Source organism: Mesoplodon mirus (assembly GCF_964341445.2).
Source record: "Mesoplodon mirus genome assembly, chromosome: 16".
Lineage (NCBI taxonomy): Eukaryota > Metazoa > Chordata > Mammalia > Artiodactyla > Ziphiidae > Mesoplodon > Mesoplodon mirus.
This window is the reverse complement of record NC_138992.1, coordinates 3,764,291-3,783,709: the sequence shown is the minus strand read 5'-3', so window position 1 is coordinate 3,783,709 and position 19,419 is coordinate 3,764,291. Positions and strand designations below refer to the sequence as shown.

General features: G+C 49.9%; 1 protein-coding gene across 1 annotated transcript in view; it reads right to left on the bottom strand.

Moving 5' to 3' along the window:
• Window positions 1-3,654: 3,654 nt before the first annotated feature.
• Window positions 3,655-19,419, bottom strand: part of KCNK9 (potassium two pore domain channel subfamily K member 9) — a gene marked incomplete at both ends in the record, with an annotated part of 86,183 nt that continues 70,418 nt past the window's right edge. The window contains one exon of the mRNA XM_082601149.1: window positions 3,655-4,499. Coding sequence (XP_082457275.1) covers window positions 3,655-4,499 — 845 coding nt within the window. The remainder of the gene's footprint in view (window positions 4,500-19,419) is intronic.

The window sequence follows — 19,419 nt, the reverse complement described above, 5'->3', positions numbered from 1 at the left end:
CTAGTAGACCAATGGCATGACAGCACCTTCCACCCAGGATGGATGTCATAAAGATCAAAATGGGATGGTCTCTAGAAAGCACGGCACTCAGAGCTGCTGGGATAATCAGTACCACTGCCTACCTTCCTTTTGTCTTTGATGGAGGGGATGGATTGAGATCTCCTAGTTGGAAAGCATTCAAGTGAGAGTCCAAAATCTCTTTGAGTATCTATGTGGCATGTTGAGTTCTAGACCCCCACCAGGGACCACGTGGCAGGCCAGCCTCCTGGGATGCTGGTGGAATGTGGCCCTTCTTCAGCTCGTTCTAACAGAAGTTGGGGCCCAAATTCAAACAACCTGGTGAGATTTCTTCCCCCTCCCTGAGTGGGTGTGGTCAACTGGAAGAAGGGTGTGGGAAACCTGGGCTGAAAGGAAGAAATCATCAGCTGAGAGGGGGGAAGAGAGACCTGGGTCCGAGATGCTGAAAAGTCCAGCAACAAGGACTGTTTGGAGGGTGTGACAGCAATGACGAAGCAGCCAGGAAAGCAGCAGCAGGATAAACAAGTGGGAAGACCTAGGTTCTGGCTGTGGGGCCTCAGATTCGTGTCCAGCCTTTCTGGACCTCGATTTTCTTTCCTGAAGATGAGGGACCTCAGCGAGGTGACTCAGACTAAGCTTCCCCCTGGCTTTTGAGGATTCCAATGCTGATGGGGTGGACCAAGCTCTAGGTGGAGATGCCCCAGGCCTGCTTCATCAAGAGAGGAGAACCCTGGAGAACTCCTGACTCAGCGCCCCCATCAGAGCACCTCACTGGAGGCACCTGGAGGACTCCTTGGCCAGACAGCGTGGTAGGGAAGAGCTGGGCCATCTGAGAAAAAGAAGGACATCCCAAGGGAAGCAAACCCAGGTTCCCCTCCACCCTGGAACGCTCTGAGCATAAACAGGATGTTTACCTTTGGAACAGAAGACTTGGTACGTGTCCTTCAGGGGCTGAGCTGGTAGCGAAGTGCAGGGGGTGGGGGGAGGATATGGAACCAAGAGTAATTCCAAGTTGCTTCAGACACTTAAGTTGGTGGTCGTCCCACAAACAGAAAAGACTTCATCTTACCATCCTTAATCCTACAAAGAAGAGTCAGCTCTGTGGAAAGAGAGATTACAGGGCGTTTTCTGAACTTCCCTGCGAAGGTAGGAGCTCCCTGTCACTGGGAGCATTCAAGCAGAAGTAGGTCACTTTAGGACCACTGTACACTGGTGAGGGGACCAGTTCTGAGTGAAGGGTTGAACCCGTGCACCTCTAACTGACTCTAAAAGCCTGGTACACTTACCTGTGGAGAAACAGATGCAGGTTCCCTCATCTGAGGGCTGAATGAGGGTGCCATAGTGTGGTGGGGTCAGCTTCTTGGACCCTTTTGGGGTCCAGACTGAGACTAATGTCTCAGTTCTAGCAAAGACCAGCTCTCTGACGTTGAGGAAATCACTCACCCTCTCAGTGCCTCTCTCTCCCTTATAGATCAAAGATGATCTATCTTTGACCCCATTTGAGGTCAAGTCTTACTGTACAAAGGTTTTGTTGAGAAACCCCACACTTACTACAAGCAGCCTCCTCCAGAGCATGAAGCACTCTGCAAATATGCACTAGAACTTTTGCACCTGTGACCCGCTAAAGCCAATCTCTTCCAAGAGAGAAAAAAATGAAAGAGCAACTGCTTCTATTCTCCAGACAGACTTTAGAGCCCTAACAAAATTTTTAAGTCTTAAAAATGAGTTAATTGATATGACATTGAAGATCAATAACTGTCCTCTTTGGCCTAGAGAATCTGAGGTTCCCAGACTCATTCCACAGGCCCTGTGTCCTAGATGAAGAGGCCATCTCAACATGGGATGTAACATTAAAGTGCCTGCCTTTTCACAGGAATCTTGAGGGCTGTGGTCACTCCAATGGCCCAAATGCTTGGAAGGGATGCACTTGGGGCGGTCTCTCAGGAAATCTGGTAGGTCTGCTCTTGCTATAGGGAGAAGACCCTCCATTCTGGGAGATCCCACTGGGGCGCCCACCGCTCCTGAGCAGCCCAGCCAAAGCCCATTGCTGTCCAAGACCTGGAAGAACTACCAGTTTTTGAAAAAGGTAAGTGAGGATGGCTGATCTTTAGAAATGGCTGAGACAGTGATGAGGGAAATGAAGGTCCCCCCGTGAAGCTGGAGGTGAGACTTTCCTTTATTCCTGTCGTGGAAAGGGCCTCCAATGTGCCATGTTCTATAGGCGCCCCCCCGCCCCAGGATGTTAGCAGGCCTTCCCTTTGGGGTCATCCCCTATTGAGAGTGGGGAGGAATTTCTCCATTATTCAGAAAAAAATCACCCCCTGAGACTGACAAGTTCCCAGCAGGCCAAGACGCAGCTCCTTGCCTCCAAACTCTTCCTGAGACCAACATCAACATTCCCTTATTTACAAATCAAATGCAGTTAGAGACAATCATCTTTCTTAAAATACATTATATATATTCTTTAAAATGAGGGATGCCCTGTCGTTTTTCATTAGGAAAAGAAACCACATCCACTTACTAATACCCATTCGCATCCAAGCATCCTGAACTGTAATTCTTATTCATGTAGGTAGATGCTACACAAATCATCATCATCACACAAATAAGAGAGAATAAATACTCTGTGGTTGCAACAATTTTCCAGTTACCCCCAACACGTCCAGTTACATGGAAAATTGTTGGAACTAGAGATGTTAAACCAAAAATGTCTCTAATAAATTAATATTATTGGCTTTTGATTATTCCATTGCTAGTTTTGTTTTCTTGTGTTGATAACGCATACCAGTTTAACAAAGTGCATGCTTGTTTAAAAAATTTTTGAACTGGCAAGCTAAAATGATCCGTGTCGGCTTGCCCACCCACCCCCTAAAAAGAAGTTAATATAATTTAGAATCTAGCATTTTAAAAATGTGGTCATGACATATCTGGGATAAAGACTGCTTGTGGAGCATGCTTGATTTGGCAAGATGATAAATCAAAAACCTTGTGGGTTTTGTTTTCCCGTTTTGTTTGGAAGCAGCCAAAAGCAGGCCATTAACAAAATTGTGTGACGGAAAAGAAAGATGAATACCTGATACTTTCCATTTTGTCACATCAGAAGCACACAGAAGCACACTGGTGTGTGCACTCATTCACACACACTCAGACCACACACGTTCGGCCACCCACTGCTTGGGGACGAAAAGAGAAAGGAGTTGGGTCAGAGACACCACTGTGGGTGGGCACTCGAGGCTCTCCGCCGCGTGTGCAACTTTGGGTCAGGTATCCTCTGGGTTCTGTCTCCTTGTCTGGGTCTCACACCTGTCCTGGGAAAGCCACCCCAGAGATGGGGCGGGCTGGGGAGACATGTAAGGCATACTTTGCTGGGAAGAAGGAAGAGATCCATGCTTCATGCTCAGATGCGAGTTTCACAGGAAGACGGGCCTTTCTTTTTTCCCTTTGGCCTGCTCTGTCTTGCTGGAAAGGTGGGGGAGAAGGGAAACCAAGAAGGAAGGAAGGAGAGAAAGAAAAATGAGGACAATAATCAGAACAATCAAGGATAACCGTAATAAATAAATAAGACAAGGGGGGGCCAATGAGACTTAACGTCAGATGTGACAAATGACTTCTGTTTGTTATTTCCCTCCCCAGACCCTAGATGGACTTCCGCCGTCTCATCAGCCTGTGGTTGTCGGTAAAGCTGTGTAACCCGGGAGAAATGGAGCTGATGGGGGACGGGAAGAGGCTGTTTTTCAATGTGCTTGGTGAGATCTCCTCGATCTTGTAAGAAATGGGGTGGAAGTACTGCGGGGCGAGCTTGGCGCCGAAGGAGTTCTGCTGGGCCGCCGAGCGGCCGCCGTATTCCTGCGGGCGGTAGCAGGTGCAGGAGGAGCACACGGACTGCAGGTCCGCCACGTCCGCCTTGAGCCGGGCCCGGCCCTGCCGCGCCTCCTCGGGCATGTGGATGACCATGCTGTTGCGGTTGCCGGCGAGGGACGCGCGCTCCTCGGCGTCCCGCCGCTCGTCCTCGCTGTTCATGGTCAGGAACCTGAGGACCACCAGGTTGAGGAAGGCCCCGATGACCGTCAGCCCCACCAGGATATACATAAAGCTAAAGGCCACGTAGAGCGGCTTCTTCTGCAGGGCGCCCTTGGTCTGCAGGGCCACGTAGTCCCCAAACCCAATGGTAGTCAACGTGATGAAGCAGTAGTAGTAGGCGTGGAAGAAGCTCCACTCCTCGCACTGGGAGAAGGCGGCCGCCCCGATGCACAGCGTCCCCATGCACGAGAAGAAGCCCACGGTCACCATGTTCTCCATGGACACCTCCGTGTTGCGCAGGCCGCAGCACCTCTTGATGCGCTTCAGCAGGTAGCGCACGAATGTGTTCATCCGCTCGCCCAGGCTCTGGAACATGACCAGCGTCAGCGGGATGCCCAGCACCGCGTAGAACATGCAGAAGGCCTTGCCCGCGTCCGTGCCCGGAGCAGCGTGCCCGTAACCTGCGGGAGGAGGTGAGAGGACAGGGAGACGGAGTCAGCTGGAGTCTCCAGGGGTTCGGGGTGGGTGCGCATGTGGGCACGGTGGTGGGGATGGAGCTGGGGGTGGGGCGAAGAACAGGGAAGAATCAGTGAAGAGATATCCTTTGAAGTTTGGGGACGGGGGAGGTGGTCTGGGGCGTTTAGTCACAAGAGGAGCTTGGGGGTCATTTCACTGTTCGTCCAGTAACATGGAGTTTTTTCAAAGAAAAGCAGCATGGTCACTCGTAATATTTTGCAGAAAACTCCAAAAGTAGCCAGCCCAAGGGAGAAAATTAAATATCCCAACATGGATCAACGTTAAGAGTTAAGGGTCAGGGCTTCCCTGGTGGCGCAGTGGTTGAAAGTCTGCCTACCGATGCAGGGGACACGGGTTCGTGCCCCGGTCCGGGAGGATCCCACATGCCGCAGAGCGGCTGGGCCGGTGAGCCATGGCCGCTGAGCCTGCGCGTCCGGAGCAGAGCGGCTGGGCCCGTGAGCCATGGCCGCTGAGCCTGCGCGTCCGGAGCCTGTGCTCCGCAACGGGAGAGGCCACGGCAGTGAGAGGCCCGCGGACCGCAAAAAAAAAAAGTATAGAGTCAAAGAATGCTAACTGGGTTTGGTGGTTGTTCTTGTTTTTGACCACCATGGTTCTATTCTTAGATACATGCACGGTCCGAGGCCAGGTACGGCGGACAGGTGGGAGGACAGCCAAGGAGGTGTGGGTCCCGGCAGCTTCCCCGCTGGGAGCTGTGGGGCTGCCCAGAGAGGTGGGGACACCACGGAAGGTAAGAGGGGTGCACAGGTGGGAGGGGAGGATGGATTCCCTAGAGTCCTTTCTGCGTGTGCTGGGGAAGGGGAGAACACCCCCGTTTCCACGTTCTCAACGGTGGTGCCAGAAAGCTCAGCATGGAGCAGGACTATGTGCCTTCTGCCCCGGGCTCCCCGTGCCCCCAGCTCAGGCATCGGGGACCCACCAGCCCACAGCCAGCCTGTGTGGACTCCTTGTCATGCATCACCTCCTTCTACCCTCATGACGACCCTATAAAACGGGCACGATGCAGCTGACACCACTGGCAAGGAAACCGAGTTAGTTACTTAAAAGCAGGGTAGCTTGGTTTCTTCAGAGTTGGTGGCTGAAAACTCTGGGTTCCAATCCCAAGAATGAGGCTTTTTTTAAAAGCAGACGTCTTGAATTGAGAGAGGTCATTGCAGGGTGGAGCATAAACACCACGAGGGCTAAGATTTTTACCTGTTTTGTCCCCTGCTGTATCCTCACACCTAGAGAAACACCGAGCACTTAAAATACCGCTTTAACAAAGGACAGAATAAATTTACGCCAGTGTGTGAATGTGGCCTTGTCAGATCGAGGGAACTAATAATCCTTAGAGACCTCATGTGCAAGTGCTTTTGAAACTCTTCACGCAGCTGCTCAGACCATCACTTCATTGATCCCCTGCATCAACTATGCAAAACCGAGCCTGTATTTCCTCACATTCAAATGAGGACAGTGGTGCTGGAAAGGTGAAGTTACCTGCCAACGTCACCCAGCTGGTCAGTGATCACGTCAGGGCCAGGATAGGGTCTGCACAACATGGCAGAAGAAACCTAAGACTAGTTCAAGTTCCGGGAATAATACTGCCCAGAAAAATACCAGGATCATGGGCAGTATTTGGACTGAGCACTTGGAGGATGCACATGGCCTTCCGACGTCTCAAATCCTGCCCCATCACAACAGGCTTCCCTGGTACTCCCCGAGCCACACGCTCATGGCCATTTAACCAGCTGTGCTACCTTGGGCCCCAGACAACCTCTCCCAGCCTGGGTTTCCTCATCTGTTACGTGGGAGGATGATAATTTTGAGGTGGGGATGCTGTGCAGATCTGCTGAGGTCAGAGAGCAGCTAGCCCAGGGCCTAGGACCCCGCCCACTGCGTCCCCCAACTCTGACTGCCCTAGCCCAGGCCTCTCTCCCAGAGACTCATCACTTCCGTTCAGCCTGCCTGCCTCTCCCCTGGCATGAACCTGTGCCACGTCCTGCCTGCCCCGGGGGCCACACTTTCACGGCAGAGATGACATCACACGTTTGTGTCCTCTCTGGCCCTCAGTCCCACTGAGCCAGTGCAGAGCTCTGACCCCTCAGCAACCCCATAGTCCTTACGAAAGAGGAGAAATGGCAGGTCAACGTTGGAGTTGGGCCAGAAAGGACAGAACAGGGAAACAGCAAGAAGGAGAGGACAACAGGCCTATCAATAGAAATTATCCACTCTGAAGAGACAAAAAAAGATAAAAAATTAATAAATTTTAAAAGCCTCAGAGACGTGTAGGACAGTGTCACGAGGTGTCCTAGAGACAAAAAAATTGAAGAAATGATAGCCAAAATTAACCAAATTTGGTGGAAGACAAATTTACAGATTCAAGAAACTCGGTAAGCCTCAAGCAAGATAAATACAACGAAAACCACACATCGGAATCAAGCTGCTGAACACCAGAGAGGGAAGATCTTGAAAGCACCAGAGAGAAACCATGTATCACATACAGGAAAACAACTCTCTGAACAGCACTTACTTCCAATCGTAAACAACAGGGGCCAGGAAACAGTGGATAACATCTTTAAAGAGCTTTTAAAAAAGACCGTAACCCAGAACTGTCTATCCAGGGAAAGTATTCTTTAAGAATGAAGGCAAAAATCAAAACTACAATGAGATATCATCTCACACCAGTCAGAATGGCCATCATCAAAAAATCTAGAAACAATAAATGCTGGAGAGGGTGTGGAGAAAAGGGAACAACACTCTTGCACTGCTGGTGGGAATGTGAATTGGTACAGCCACTATGGAGAACAGTATGGAGGTTCCTTAAAAAACTACAAATAGAACTACCGTACAACCCAGCAATCCCACTACTAGGCATATACCCTGAGAAAACCATAATTCAAAAAGAGTCATGTACCAAAATGTTCAATGCAGCTCTATTTACAATAGCCAGGAGATGGAAACAACCTAAGTGTCCATCATCGGATGAATGGATAAAGAAAATGTGGCACATATATACAATGGAGTATTACTCAGCCATAAAAAGAAACGAAAATTGAGCTATTTGTAATGGGGTGGATGGACCTAGAGTCTGTCATACAGAGTGAATTAAGTCAGAAAGAGAAATACAAATACCGTATGCTAACACATATATATGGAATTTAAAGAAAAAAAATGTCATGAAGAACCTAGGGGTAAAACAGGAATAAAGACACAGACCTACTAGAGAATGGACTTGAGGATATGGGGAGGGGGAAGGGTAAGCTGTGACAAAGCGAGAGAGTGGCGTGGACATATATACACTACCAAATTGTAAAATAGCTAGTGGGAAGCAGCCGCATAGCACAGGGAGATCAGCTCAGTGCTTTGTGACCACCTAGAGGGGTGGGATAGGGAGGGTGGGAGGGAGGGAGGCGCAAGAGGGAAGAGATATGGGAACATATGTATATGTATAACTGATTCACTTTGTTATAAAGCAGAAACTAACATGCCATTGTAAAGCAATTATACTCCAATAAAGATGTAAAAAAAAAAAAAGAATGAAGGCGAAATCCACTTTCAGACTAAAAACTTGTTTCCTGCTGCTCTGCATAGCATGAGTACTAAGGAAGTTCTTCTGCCTGGAGGGAAATGGCACCAGATGGAGACTTAGGTCTTCAGGAAAGAATGAAGTGCATCTTGGTAAACAAGTGGGTTTATATTTATACAAATTTCAGGGGTGGGTATCCCGTGACATCGCCATATAGCTCACCTGGGTGGCTGATATAAAACCCAGATGGATGCTGGAAGACAGTAGATTGCTTGCAACTTAATAAGGTGGTAAATTAGCTAACGGTTCCGGATGGGATATATTTACTGGAGGAAACCAGCACAGCATTTGCTGGCTCAAACCCAGGTGCTCAGGCCCCCCCATCCTGTAAAGTAAAAGTGATCAGAAGCGGTGTCCCTTCACAGGGCCTGGATGGCAGTATGCCCGTGTATCCTGTCCCAGGGTGGTGTCAATTCTCTCGTGGCCCGTCATACTACAGAAAGAACTCCATCGTTTTGACATCCCACAGTATATCTCACTGATCTGTTACAGCAATGACATCCCTTAGCAAGACGCGTGCACAAGAGAGTGTGGGCTGGGAACACCCCCAAAGTTCAGGGCCTTCCAAAGTTCAGGCCCTAGAATAAATCTCCTAGGGCCCCAGGGGTCCAGGGCACAGGACCATTCCCACCGCAGCGAGAAAGAAGCTGCCCAACTTGCAGAGCCTTTCAGGAAGACGGAGGCCTGGCCGGATATCTTCAATTTCCCCATCTAGACGCACCCATCTCCACCCTGCTCTCCACTGGTGAGGCTAAGTCTGCATCAGCCACCTCAAGGGGTTCTTGGCCCTCTGGTGTCCAGCTGAGTGCATGCAAGGCACAGTCCCAGCAGGAGGTCAGAGGAAGGGAGGAAGATGAGGACCTTGGTAATGAGCTACATCTGCCAGCAGGTTCACCCATGGAGCAACTCTACAAGTGCCGGCAGCTACATGCCAGGCATGTTGACTGACAGCTCTCCACAGTTGCTCATCCCAGGCTACCACACCTTCCCTCGTTGCTTTCCCTCCAACCTACCCACCCTCCCACACTATAAATAGCCATTAACTAACTGTTCAAGTTGAGAGTGCCACCTCCTGCAAAGACTCAGGCTGATACACCACGTGTATTGTCCACTGGATCTGCTTCCCAGGTCTCCTTATGATGCAACACGGTGGGCACTGCATGCAAACGGGTCAACACATATCAAGTCTACATATAGAATATTCATAAAGTATCAATGAAACACAGACATAGCATGGATGCTTTATACAAATACACATGGTATATATATGCTTGGAACTTTGTGAAAAATGGATGTGTTGGGTAGGGTAACTGCACGTGGATGTGAAACGTGGGCAAAAGCCACATACCATATATGTATTAGACCAACACACAAAGCATCTACGGTATACCCACCGCACACCCAGAGCCACACACTTTGTGCAGGATGTGCGTGTGCACGGAAAGTGCACTCGAGACACAGGATGTGTGCACCACATGTTTGCACAGGCTGCAGGGACTGTACGTACCCACAGCTCAATAGCATCCATGATATCTACAGATTAACAGGTATACGCAGTGGAGAACATACAAAATACACATATGCCAGACACACAAGAGAAGACAGCTTCTCCTTTCCAACAGAAAGAGAAATTAAGGAAACAGCCCCATTGACCAGCACATCAAAGAGAATAAAATACCTAGGAATAAACCTACCTAAGGAGGCAAAAGACCTACTACACTCTGAAAACTATAAGATGCTATAAGATGAAAGAAACTGAAGACAACACAAACAGATGGAAAGATATGCCATGTTCTTGGAATGGAAGAATCAATATTGTTAAAATGACTATACTACCCAAGGCAATCTACAGATTCAGTGCAATCTCTGTCAAATCACCAATGGTAGTTTTTTAGAGGACCAGCACACAAAAAAATTTTAATTTGTATACAAACACAAAAGACCCCGAATAGCCAAAGCAATACTGAGAAAGAAAAATGGAGCTGGAGGAATCAGGCTTCCTGACTTCAGACTCTACTACAAAGCTACAGTAATCAAAACAGTATGGTACTGACACAAAAACAGAAATATAGATCAATGGAACAGGATAGCAAGCCTGTTATAAAGAGGATAACAAGCTACAAATCTTCAATGCTCTCAGAGAACCTGTGTGACAGCTCAGATCCTAGACTGTGGGTTGTTTTTTTTTTTTTTTTTTATCTGTGAGTGAATGAAGGCAGCCTGGCCTTCCTGGGCTGGGAGCCGGATTTATGCATCTACTCATACGTTATCCACTGAGACTCATCCAGAGCCTTGACTATGCACCATGACCTGTGCCTGGCACAGGGGATCCACGGGGGCTTTTCATCTTCCCCCGAGATCTCCAGAGGGGCACCAGCCAGCCCGTGCTCAGAGCCCCACCCAGTGACTGGACAAGGGGACCTTAGGTGGAGGGCACGGGTGTCGCAATGCCACTGAGGACTCCCAGGCTGGTGCCTGTTCTCCTGGGTTGCCTCCCACCCCACCTGTGAGGACCAGTCCCTTGAGCTCAGAGCCACATCCCTGTCCAGGTTTTCCCTTTAAGATCCTGGGCTCCCCCTGCCCCCCATCTTCCCAGGCACTGGGAGCCAGTTTCTCCTCCACCGACAAAACCTCAGGAATCCCACCTAGGACCATACTGCTTATCCTTCCATCATCATAAACAATTCATCCTTTTGGCAAAGAGAATCTAAAATTGATTTATACGGGGCTCAGGAGGTGTGCTTGGGGTGCAGAAGATATGCTGAAACCTCTGGTCTGCTGCTCTGTGACCTCAGCAGAGTTATTCAGTTCCCTGGACAGATGTGAGAAATGAGGCTGGAAAGAGGAGATCAGACCAGCTCATGACCACTCTGCAGGAGACAGGGTCATCCTTCCCCAGCCCCGCAGGAGCCCAGCAGTGACCAACATGACCGTCACCCAGACCTCCACAAACTGGGGGACATGAAGACCACCAGCCACCAGATGCAAAGCTCCCTACACACAGGGGACACAGTGACTCACACTGTCCCTCTGCACCCAGCCCTGCCCCCTCTTTCTGCTGACTTTTCCACGTGTGCAGGGCCAGAGACTCAGACTTGCTCGTGGCCCCGATGGGCTGCTCAGGTGGCCACAAGGGGCCATGCCCCTGGGTGTGAGGCCAGCCATGGGGACCACTGACATGGATGGCGACTGCGGTGACAGCCTGAAAAGCCACCCCCAGTGTGCACACACAGCAGATGCATCTCCAACACTGTGCTCCCTGGGCCAGGGTTCTTTTTGTCAGCAGGTGGCCGGGCCCAGGACCAGGCTAAGGGCAGAGGCAGGTGGACATATGGGCTTCTGCTTAGCACCTGAGCCCAGGACCCTGGCCTCCCCACCAGGAGTGCTAAGGGCAGGGCAGGTGGACATATGCAGTGAAGGAGGTTTAGCAGAAGAGAAAGGAGGACCACAAGCCCAGCCCCACATCCCAGCCCCTGCACGTGCACCCACGTGCTAAGCCCAGGGGTAGGGATGGAGCATTCGAAGAGCTGCAAGGCTATTTGTTAAGAGGAATGCACGAAGTCAGCCTTGCAAAGAACCTCCACTTCGCCCGGCCGACCTCCCCACCCAGAAGGGGCTGCAAAGCCCAGCTCCACACCACAGGCCAGCATGGGCTTCCTAACCTACAAATCCCAAAAGGGGATAGAACTGTTCAAATAACAAGCCCCACCTTGAAAGGCTGATCTGGACTCCTGAGCATCCTAGAAAGACACCTCGGTTTCCTCATCTGTGAAATGGGGCCAAGGACAGGGAGCAGAAACAGACAGAGATGCAATGGGAACTGACCTCTTATCAGGTCACCAGGTCCCTGCTATGGACTAAATGTCCCCCCCAGATTCATACATTGAAGCCCTACCCCCCCCACAGTGAGATGACATTTGGAGATCATCTTTCCCTCCCTGCCACTGCCTTCTTGCCAGACTCTGAGCTCCCAGAGGGCAGAGCCCACCCCTGGCTCACCCCTGTGGACCCCAGAGCCCAGCAAGGAACAGGCACTCAGAATTTAGAGGGCGGCATCACCACGCATATGACCTCCGTCTTCCAGGCCTGCCTTGAAGTCCTGGCCCATCCCCAAGCCCAGCACGGCTGAGGGCAGATTTGCCCAAGACACTGCATCATCCAGCCCGATTTTCATGGCCCCTTTAATATACTTAGTGGGTCTCTTTGATCTGTCCTGGGAGAGGCTTTGCAGAGAAGAGGCCTGCAGCTCTGGACTGCAGCTGGCTAACAAATAAAACAAATGAATAGGCTCTGTCTTCCTGGAGGGGAATGAGGCAGGGAAGGAGGGTAATAAAACTGATCATTTCTATTGGGTTGGGGGCTCCCCAAAGAGCCAGCTGCAGCTACAAGGCAGCGCTCCCTTGCAAGACACCCTGTGCTCCCCCGGCTCCTACTAGATTTCCCAGAAGCTGACAACCGCCAGGTCCGAGAAGTTCCCAGGCCCAGCTCCTGCCCTGGGCAGCATTTCGTTAAGATGTCATGAGTGTCCAGCGGGCTGTCCTCACTGTGAGAAGTCAATAAGGCAACTGGGCAGTGTGGGTCGTAGACCAGCCTCACTCCTGACACTCCGGGACTGTCCATGGCTCCCTCCTTTTCCCTGGGAATCTAGGCCTATAAACAGTTGGCCGTAAAAGCCCTTTCCAGATTCTCACAGCACTTCACAGTTTGCAAAGCTTCCCCCACTGTGGAGTGCCCCTCCCTGAAGCCTGCCCTGATCCCCCTGCCAGAAACGACCAACCCAGCTTGGAATTCCCCTCCAGGACACTTCAGCGGGCGGGACAAGGCTGGCCCCTGGCATCAGGACAACCTGGGTTGGAGCCCTGACTCCGCCCTTTAGGGACCATGGGTGCCCAGGCCTCCTCATTCTCTTCAGTCAAGTTCACTGTGACCCCCAACCTCCCAGGGATACTCTGCTGCTCACTGCACAGAAGCGGACATCAAGGCCAGGTGCCAGGTGACAGTGGTCATGGGCATCTCTTCCAGCCCAGAGGCCACCCGGCCCAGGGAAGGAGATGGCCACCCAGGCATTTGGGCATCAGGAAATTTGCTGCTGGAAGAGAATGAAATATTTATAAAGGACACGCAAGGATTTTGTGCCTGTAGGAATTAAAATAGGCACAAATTCCATTAAAGAATGACTCAAGGTGGCTTTGTGGAGAGAGGTGCCGGAGAAGGGGGCTGCCCTCAGCCCCCCGTGCTTTCTGGCTGGCTCCCCACTTCAGCCTGCAACAAGCATCCCACTCATCCATCCTCCAACCGTGCTGGCCTGGCTCCAGCCCCCGCACGGGCTCCGCATGATTATTAAGACCCAGGTGTCTGCAGACACCAAAAAGGAAAATGATTCATGGGCCCCGTGGGGCATGGGGAGTGGGGGTGAGGGTGGGCAGGAAGGGTCCTCCAGAGGTTCCTGGATGGAAAGCAGCAAGTCCCAAGGACTACATCTGGCTCCATCTCCTACTTTACCAACCATGACCTTGGGAAAGCCACCTAGACTCTAAGCCTTTACTCTCTTCTGTGGAGGGGAGTGAGGAACCAGGCGTCCCTTCCAGTTAGTTCCACAGCACTCTACAGTCTGCAAAGCTTTTCTGCATTCATTCTTTCATCTGAAAGGGCCATCCCTTGTGGCAGCCCCAGGTCAAGCCACCCTTCTCACATTATAACCGAACCTGAATTTCTCCCGGGTCCCACCACGGGGGCTTGGGCTAATGTGCAGGACTGCTGTTCAGCCCCCGAGAGGGGATGATGCTTCCTGTGGGCTCCGATTGGGTCTCCGGCCAAGTCCTGAACCAATGAGCCTTTTCTTCTTTCCTGCCAGACTTGAAGGGGCCAGGGTGTGATGTCCGGAGCCTCTGAAGTCATTTCACCACCATGAGGATGCGCCCAACCATGCAGGAGACTATCCTGAGAAACGGGGGCTATTGTTCCACCCCCAGGTCTGAGCCCAGTCTCCAGTCAGCCCTTCTCAGGCACTCCCGTCTGTGTCCCAGTAATCTGGCTTCAGCCAGTGCTCTGACTGCAGTGGATTAACACTCAACATGTCCTACACCTCAGCATGACTACAAATCATGAAGAGCAGTTTGGGATGGATAACAAAGCACTCTGCAATTCACACACCCCTGCACCTCACACGGTTTCTCTTACAGGCCACTAGGTCTGTCTGAGGGGAAGTGGGCAGGTGAGGCCAACCAGGCCTGTGGGCAGCCGGCGGCCAACTGGAGACCCATGTCCCCGGAAAGAGCAGCTGTTCCCCGAGCCCAGCGACCGGGGCTGCAGGCCAGGGTGACCCAATGTCCTGATTTTTAAAGAGAAGCTGGAAACACTGGATATTGAAAATGTAGGATCTAACGAAACATTTTAAAACGTGGCACGGGCCAAACACAGTAAGAGAAAACTGACCATCTGTTTGTCCAACGGATAAGTCACGATGCTCAAGGACTGGAGGAGAGGGAGGGCGGGGACAGCAGAGCGGCCAGTGAGAGGGCAGCCAGGCCCGTGGCTCCCCACCCCCGAGCCCCATCTCACACTGCCCATTCACCTTCCCCCATCACAGTGAGGTCCCTGCTGCAAGTCATCCACTGGTTCCATTTCACAGACGCATAAATAAGGGCCATAGATGCGCCTGCCCCACTCAGAGCACCAAGCAGAGCCACGGCCAGGTGAGCGTGACCATCTTGGGCACCATCCCCAAGGGGACTCAGCCCACAGGACCATGACCCCATCTCACAGATGAGAACCCTGAGGCTTTCTGTCCAGGGCCGGGGATTCCAAGGCCTGAGCCCTGGCCCCTCTCAGAGGCGCCTGGAGGCCTGGTGACTTGCTCAGTCATCAGTTTGGCACTGTGATCCCTGGAAGAAAACCTGGCAGATTTGGTGTTTTATTTAATGACAGAGCAATTCCCTCATTAATTTCCCAAAACGTTCCCTTTTGGTTTCGCTTCACTGTTTTGATATGTCTTAAGAGGGAAAGAAGACCTAAAAATAAATTTTTAAAAATATGCAAGCTCACAAGGCACAGATTTCTAACAACAGCTCATGATAGGTCTTTCTCTTCTGTCTGGAGGGAGGCCTCATGTGAGGACGCCCTGGGGAGAGCCTGGTGAGCCCCTTCCTGGGAGGGCTGGGAAGGCTGGGGTGAGGGGTGTCAGGTGAGGCCAGAGCCCACTCGGCCTGAGGGACCTTCCCACTCACATCAACCTGGCGCCCACTCCGCCCGCTTGTGCTAAGTGGACACCGCATCTCTCGCTTAGTCTGTGCTATCACTCAGGAGCACCTGGCAGACGAGACGGTGGGCTCCTAGAAACCCTGGTCCAGACTCCAGCTGGGCCTCTTCCCAGCTCTGGGCTGCACCTCCCTGGGTCCTGTTTCCTTTGTGTTATGAGGATCCAGTGGGATCCAGTCACGTGTCATTATCCCTATCTTACGGAGGAGGAAACTGAGCCTGGGCAGCCCCGTGTGCTTCTCCTTTAGTCCCACAAAGACCTCGGGAGGCTGGCATCAGGAGACCCCTCAGATGGGGGCGGAGATGCATCCCAGGGGTCCCTGAGGGTGCTGAGAATGACACCCACAGCAGATGGCGGTGACCACCCAGAAGTCAGTGGAGAAGTAAAAGGCAAGACTTTACGGTTTGTTCAAGAATGTTCTCTACTCTCAGCGCAGACCAAAGTAACAAAAAATACTTCCTTTAAAAACCCTTTTCAGCAACTCTACTCCTAGTTGTGTAGCCAAAAGAATTTAAAAGAGGTATTCAAATACTCGTACACGCAGGTTCATAGCAGCACTATTCACAACAGCCAAAAGGTGGAGACGGCCCAAATGTCCATCAGTGGATGAATGGATTAGCAAAATGTGGTGTGGGACCTAATTAAACTCAAAAGCTTTTGCACAGCAAAGGAAGACATAAACAAAATGAAAAGACAACCTACGGAATGGGAGAAGCTATTTGCAAATGATTCAACCAACAAGGGATTAATTTCCAAAATACACAAACAGCTCATACGGCTCAATATCAAAAAAAGAACCCAATCAAAAAATGGGCAGAAGATCTAAACAGACATTTCTCCAAAGAAGACATACAGATGGCCAACAGGCACATGAAAAGATGCTCAACATCACTAATTATCAGAGAAATGCAAATCAAAACTACAATGAAGTATCACCTCACGCTGGTCAAAATGGCCATCATCAAAGTCTACAAATAATAAATTCTGGAGAGGGTGTGGAGAAAAGGGAGCCCTCTTGCACTGTTGGTGGGAATGTAAATTGGTGCAACCACTATGGAAAACAGTATGGAGGTTCCTTAGAAAACTAAAAATAGAGCTACCATAGGACCCAGTGATCCCACTCCTGGGCATATATCTGGAGGAAACTGTAATTCAAAAAGATACATGTGGGGCTTCCCTGGTGGCGCAGTGGTTGGGAGTCCGCCTGCTGATGCAGGGGACACGGGTTCATGTCCTGGTCCGGGAGGATCCCGCATGCCGTGGAGCGGCTGGGCCCGTGGGCCATGGCCGCTGGGCCTGCGCGTCCAGAGCCTGTGCTCTGCGACGGGAGAGGCCACAGCAGTGGGAGACCCGTGTACCACAAAAAAAGAAAAAAAAAAAGATACATGCGCCCTTATGTTCATTGCAGCATTATTTACAATAGCCAAGACATGGAAGCAACCTAAATGCCCATCGACACATGAATGGATAAAGAAGATGTGGCATATTGATGCAATGGAATATTACTCAGCCATAAAAAAGAATGAAATAATACCATTTGCAGCAACACTGATGGACCTAAAGATGATCATACTAAGTGAAGTAAGTTAGACAAAGACAAATATCATGATATCACTTATACCTAGAATCTAAAACAATGATACAAATGAACCTGTTTACAAAACAGAAATAGACTCACAGACACCGAAAACAAATTTATGGTTACCAAAGGGGGAAGGGGTGTCAGGGGAGGGATAAATTAAGAATTCGGGATTAAAATATACACACTACTATATATAAAATAGATTACCAACAAGGACTTACTGTAGAGCACAGGGAACTATATTCAGTATTTTGTAATAATCTATAATGGAAAAGAATCTAAAAAAGAATATATACATATATATATATATATATATATATATATATATAAAATCTGAGTCACTTTGCTGTACACCTGAAACTAACACAACATTGTAAATCAACTATACTTCAATAAAAATTTTAAAAAGAAAAAACATAAATAAATGAACCAAACAAAAACAAGCACACAGATACTGAGAACCAGGGTAGTGGTTACCAGGATGATGGAGGTCGGGGGGGAGGGCGAAATGGGTAAAGGGGGTCCACAGTGTGGGGACAGATGGAAACTAAACTTTCAGGGGTGAGCGTGCTGTGCTGTGTCCAGAAGTAGAAATATAACACTGTACACATGAAACATATAATGCTATAAACCAATTTAAAAAACTAGTTAATTAAAAAAAAAGAAAAGCTGGTGCATGTATAAATGGAACATTACTCCCATAAAAGAGAAGGAAATCTTGCCATTTGTGACAACACAAATAGACATTACGCTAAGTAAAATGAGTCTGAGAAAGACAAATACTGTATTATCTCACTTATATATAGAATCATCAAAAAAAATCAAGCTCATAGAGGAAAGACTGACAGCTGCTGGAGGCAGGACTCGAGGACGCTGGGCAAAATGAGTGCAAGGGGTCAAAGGAGCAAACTTCCAGGTGTAAAATAAATAAGTCCTGGGGACGTAATGTACAGCACAGCGACCGTAGTTCATAACACTATTGCGTATTTGAAAGTTGCTAAGAGAACAGATCTTACAAGTTCTCACCACAAGAAAAAAAACTGTAGCTGTGTGTGGTAATGGATGTTAACTAGATGTATTGTGGTCATCATTTCACAATATAAACAAATAAAAATCGTTATGTCATACACCTGAAACTACTATGTTACAGTTCAATTATATCTCAATAAAAAATGTTTTTAAAAGGAAGGAATCTCTGACACATATTACAATGTGGCTGAGCCTCGAAAACATTATTCAAAGAGGAAGAAGCCAGACACAACAGGTAACACTTTACGATTCCATTTATATGAAATATCCAGAATGGGCAAGTCTACAGAAACAGAAAGCAGATTAGGGGTTCCCGGGGCTGGGGGAGGGGACAACACAGCAACTGCTTGATGAGTTGGGGGTTTCCTTTTGGGGTGATGGAAATGTCCTGGAACTAGACTTAAGTGGTGGTTTGCAAAAATTATTTATGCACTAAATGCCATTGAACTGTACACTTGAAAATGGCTAATTTTATATTATGCCTATTGTACCTCAAGAAGGGAGGGAAAACATTATTTTTAAAGCCAAATGCTTCCCATTTTCCAGGGGGCCCGGCTCTGACCTGAACAGGAGAGACATCAGGAACAGGACTGGGTCAAGGCATACCCAGACCCCAGACCCTCAAATATCTCAAGCTTGGACCCTCAGAGGCATGGAGCCTCACTGCTGGAAGAGGTTAGAGGCCCTCCATCCGCCAAGTAAGTTTGCTCTTGAAGAGGGTCCTATAAAATGTGGCCAGTAAAGAGTTTAAGGGGCTGAAATGATGGTTAAAGCCTACAGCTCTCAGTATTTTCAGGCCCACTTGCTAAAGAGCCTCGGACCGCCAGTCAGCGACCAAAATGCAAGGGCGCCCTCTGGCGGGCACACGGACAACTGCAGAGCCGGAACTCGGCCGCATGGGCCACCAGCCCTGGGTTCCCCTGGGACAGCATCCAGAACCAGGGAGTCAGGGAAAAGCCATTCATCTTTTTTACAGAGGACGTGTGTCGTGTGGTGAACTTCTTCTCATAAGTTACCACCAACCAACGGCATCACTGACGAAACATAATAGATGATGGTGGTCACAACCACTGTCTAGGAGGGCATGCACTGCACCAGGGACCGAGCTAGCGTGTTTCACGTTCCTTAACTCATTCGCTCTGCAGGGAGAGGGCACGCCCTTTGCGTAGTGAGCGGTGCTCTCTCGGGGGGCATGGATGAGAAGCCCCGGAGTCGGACGGAGCTGGTGCCCATCCTAACCCCCTGCTCTCAGCCAGCCACACACTGAAGAGGTGTTTCCCTTCCGTCTCCTCCAGCCCTTTGCAAGAAAATCCTCCTCTCCCTCCCCTTCTACTCTCCTTCCCTCGCTGCCCACAGTCCATAACGCCCCCCCATCCCTAAACAAAAACTGCAAGGAAACCTGGGGAAACAAAC